This window comes from Hevea brasiliensis, chromosome 17 (genome assembly GCF_030052815.1).
Source record: "Hevea brasiliensis isolate MT/VB/25A 57/8 chromosome 17, ASM3005281v1, whole genome shotgun sequence".
Lineage (NCBI taxonomy): Eukaryota > Viridiplantae > Streptophyta > Magnoliopsida > Malpighiales > Euphorbiaceae > Hevea > Hevea brasiliensis.
In genome coordinates this window covers 18,049,477-18,053,153 of record NC_079509.1, presented here as the reverse complement: position 1 = coordinate 18,053,153, position 3,677 = coordinate 18,049,477, and the positions used below count along the sequence as shown (strand labels likewise).

The 3,677-nt window shown below is 38.8% G+C and overlaps 1 protein-coding gene across 1 annotated transcript; it reads right to left on the bottom strand.

Annotated features, from left to right (window-relative positions):
- Window positions 1–618: 618 nt before the first annotated feature.
- On the bottom strand, window positions 619–3,286 carry LOC110639543 (myb family transcription factor EFM). Its single transcript, XM_058140056.1, has 4 exons — window positions 2,837–3,286; window positions 1,755–2,411; window positions 1,557–1,633; window positions 619–1,356 (listed from the first exon to the last, which is right to left on the bottom strand). The coding sequence occupies exons 1-4, from the start codon at window positions 3,024–3,026 to the stop codon at window positions 901–903; spliced, it is 1,380 nt and encodes a 459-aa protein (XP_057996039.1). The 5' UTR covers window positions 3,027–3,286; the 3' UTR covers window positions 619–900.
- Window positions 3,287–3,677: the final 391 nt, after the last annotated feature.

The following is a 3,677-nucleotide window of genomic DNA, read 5'->3' as shown; positions in this document are numbered from 1 at the left end:
TTCCAAAGGATGCTATATATATATCCTTTGAATGTTCACTTCACTTTATCCAAAGCCATAACACATGGTGTGTGAATACTAATTAACATATGATTTTGCTGCAGCTCAATTTGAAGGCAAGTGTTTAAATTAAACCAGAGAAAGAAAAGCCCCATTAGAAAAGGCTGGTATAATGTGTTTTTAAGAAAGCTTGTAAGATATCAGGCTGGAAAGAAATCAGACATCACCCACTTTCGGTGTCTCTTTTCTAAATCCATCTTTAGGGTCCTAATTAATAACCCTAAGACAGAAAATTTTTTCAACTAAATTAATCCATTGATAAAATAATAACCGTGAGATGGTCATCTCCTTCCTCAGTTCTTATCATAAAAATAGATTATTTATTAAAAATAATTATTTCTTTTTTTTTAATCATAAAATTAAATTATTTTAAAATAAATAAATGAAAAAAACTCCAATAGGAGATGTCTCCATTTTTTATATTTAATAATGGTGAAGTAAGACTAATTAGCTCTATTCACTCAATTTGCCCTAGCTAGCACCGACAGCCATTATCTATGATAATAAGGGCAAATCTGTCCATGAGGCCAAAAGGCTAAAATGCCACAAGGCGCCAAAGAACAAAAAAAGAAAACAATGTTTCAATCATTTTCATGGAGGATGTTACCAAGAACAATACAAACACTCACTTTCTCCTTATGCCCTTTTCACTCCTCTCTCTCTCTCTATCTCTCTCTCTCTATGGAAGATATTTGACATCAAATAGAGAATAGAGTTAATACATAGCACATCGCAGTTAGAAATTGAAACTCCAAAACCTAATTAACCCTAAACCCTAATCCTAATGCCGCAGAGGCTTGAGACTTATCTCACTTCAGTTGCTTTCATTGCCATCTTCAATCAATGCAGCCAACCTTTTCTCTCTCCACCATTCTCGCCACTCTCAGCCTTCCAGCTGCTGCTTTCTGACTTTCCATCTTCAATGCTTTCAGATCGGTCTCCAGTGCCCCTTACGTCAGACTCCGGCGAGCTATGAGCCTGTGATGTGGCCTTGTACAGATGTAGTTGGTGATGGAATGTTTGGTGTTGGTGGTGAGGAGGCGGCGGCGGAGATGGACCTGATGCTGCTGCAGTGTAAAATTCTTGGGGAACAGGTGGTGAGGCACAAAAGTGAGGTGGCGGTGCATGGGAAGCTGGGTGGGTACCATAGAGGGTAGGGGCCCAGCTGTGAGCTGCTGCAGCTGCGGTGGCATACTCCGGCGGGACCCATATGCCTTCTAGAACGACGAGCTGAGGTGTTGGGGCTCCAGCTGTTTGTGGGCTTGGACTAGGTCTCCTTGTGTGAAGCCTATATTTCTGTGCCATCACCAACAATAAAAATATCATCATCATGAGGGATCTGTTCTGCACCCACTAATTTTATAAGATATTCAAAGTATATGCATTGTCAAGTACAGACTCTGAACTCTACGTGAGTGAGTAAATTGTCTGGTCTAAAGAAATTGTACACACAAAGCCCCACGCATCCCTGAACCTGAACCATCTTAGAAATATACCTGCAGGTGGCTTTTAACTTCATCATTGGTCAAACCATCAACCTTCATGAGCTCTCTGATTTGTTTTGGTGTGGCCACTGTTTGATTTCATATGACAAGCAAAGAAATCAGTCAAACAATGGTTTTTAACAGAATAAAAAAAAAAGCAATCATGACGAAAATAATTAAGACTGTTATTTGATGAATTTTAGTTAATACCTTGAGAACCTCCAAGCATTTGCAGAGCATTCACGAATCTCCGGTGCAAGTCTGGGGACCAACACCTTCTTGCCTTCCTATGAGTTTGACAGCTTGTTGTAGTGCTAGAAGTTGTATTATTATCTGTACCATTACCTGTCACAGCATTTGTTGCTTGCCCATCAGAAGATGAATTACCTGTCCCTTTTCCTGGTTCAATTACTATTACCCCACCATTATTATTGCCAATCTTACCAGGATTCTCTCTCTTTGAACAAGAAAACCCACTTTCAATTTCCAAACATTTCTTGTCTTCCGTTTCTTGCTCAGCAGAAGCAAGAGCCAAGGTTGGGCTTGGACACAGGTTTCGTTCTTTTGAGAATGGAAGGAAAGCTCCTCCATTTCTTTGTTTGGTGTCTAAACCCAGCTTGGAACTAACATTGAATCCTAGATTAGTTTCTTTAGGGGAAGCGGTTAATGTGGTTTGAGGTTTGGTTTCGTTGCTTTCTTGGCTCCAGAGTTGAGCTGTAGTCATCCAGTTTGCCTTATCAGAGATGTTTGAGGACTTATCCAAGGTTTCAGAGGGAGTGTTTTTGAGTGGTATGAATTCTTCAAGAACGGGCCTTGGCCCCTGATTTGCTCTATAGGCTTGTATTTGCAGCCTTGAAGTCTCCATAGCTAAGGAAGAAAAGGAAGAAGAAACAAAATAGTGACTAAATGGAATATCATCAACCTCCTTTTGTTAAAATAAGTATGATGACTTGAATTCTTTTAGACGAAATATATGAATTAAGTATAGCCACTTTAAAATCAAAGAAAGAAGTTAACAAATAAAGCCACACGAATAGAGAGCCATCTCAAACTTCTATAAATGAAAAAGGACAAAGGAAAAGGTTAGGACTTTGGATTTAGGAAGAGGTCACATGAATATCCAATGTTTTCTGTGTCTCTAGTATAATAATAAAATTTCATTTAGGACTAGTGGGCATGAACCCATCTTGAATCCAGTACATATATGTTCCGTTTTGTCATCAAGCATTAAAATGTTAGGAATTGCTTGTTTATGGAAATGCATGAGAAAGAGGAATCAAGACTCAAAATACCGTTGGTGAGAAGTTGCATGCAAAGGGGCAATTCGCGCTTGAATGCATCGATCTTTAGCCTTTCTTCCTCAAGGCAAGAGAGAAACTCTTCAATCTTTTGAGTCTGGTCATTCTGGTCTCCAAAAGATTTCAATAGCATAGAATAGCTGTGGGGTTTGCAATCCAGGGTTAGCTCAGACGGAGAGGCCATATCCTTTTAATTTTCACGTAAATTAATGAAGAGCAGCAGCAGCAAGAATCAAGAAACCAAACTCTCTTTACTCAAGAAACACGTTCTTGTTCTCAACGTTCATGCTAAAAACAAGAACAGGATATGTAGGAAGAAGAAACAAACAGCAAAGGAGCTTGTCTGGGCTCTTGGAGTTAGAAGTAGGTTAGAGAGAGAGAGAGAGAGAGAGAGAGAGAGAGGAAGAAGCTGTTGTTTGTGAATGCAAGGAGGATCGAGACACGAACGTCTTCTTTTTAGAGGTGAGCTGCAGAGAGGGAATAAAGTAGAGTTTAAGAGAGAGAATATTAAAGAAAAGAAAAAGAAATTAAAGGTGGGAAGGGATAAAGAGGGATGGTAACTTCTTGCAAAGAACAAAGCCAAAAATTAAAAAAGCTAAAAATTAGAGAAGGAATCAGGAACACTATATGGGTCATGTGCTTAGAGTCTCTGGTTTTATGAGTCTTTGTGCGAATTTCGAATCACCTCTATAAAAGATGATTCTTCTTCTTACTGTTATTCCTTTTTTTCTCCCTTTTTGATTAATTCTCCTCTTTCTTTTCTTTAATTTTATTAGCCTACAACACTATGATTCTTCTCCCACTTTTTAAATCAAACCCCATTAACGCTCTTTAA

Excerpts from the sequence above, each read along its gene's own strand:
- LOC110639543 (XM_058140056.1), bottom strand. The coding sequence starts at position 3,026 with ATGGCCTCTCCGTCTGAGCTAACCCTGGATTGCAAACCCCACAGCTAT. Across the intron at positions 2,412-2,836 it reads CATGCAACTTCTCACCAACG|CTATGGAGACTTCAAGGCTG; the intron begins GTATTTTGAGTC and ends TTTCTTCCTTAG. Across the intron at positions 1,634-1,754 it reads AATGCTTGGAGGTTCTCAAG|TGGCCACACCAAAACAAATC; the intron begins GTATTAACTAAA and ends GAAATCAAACAG.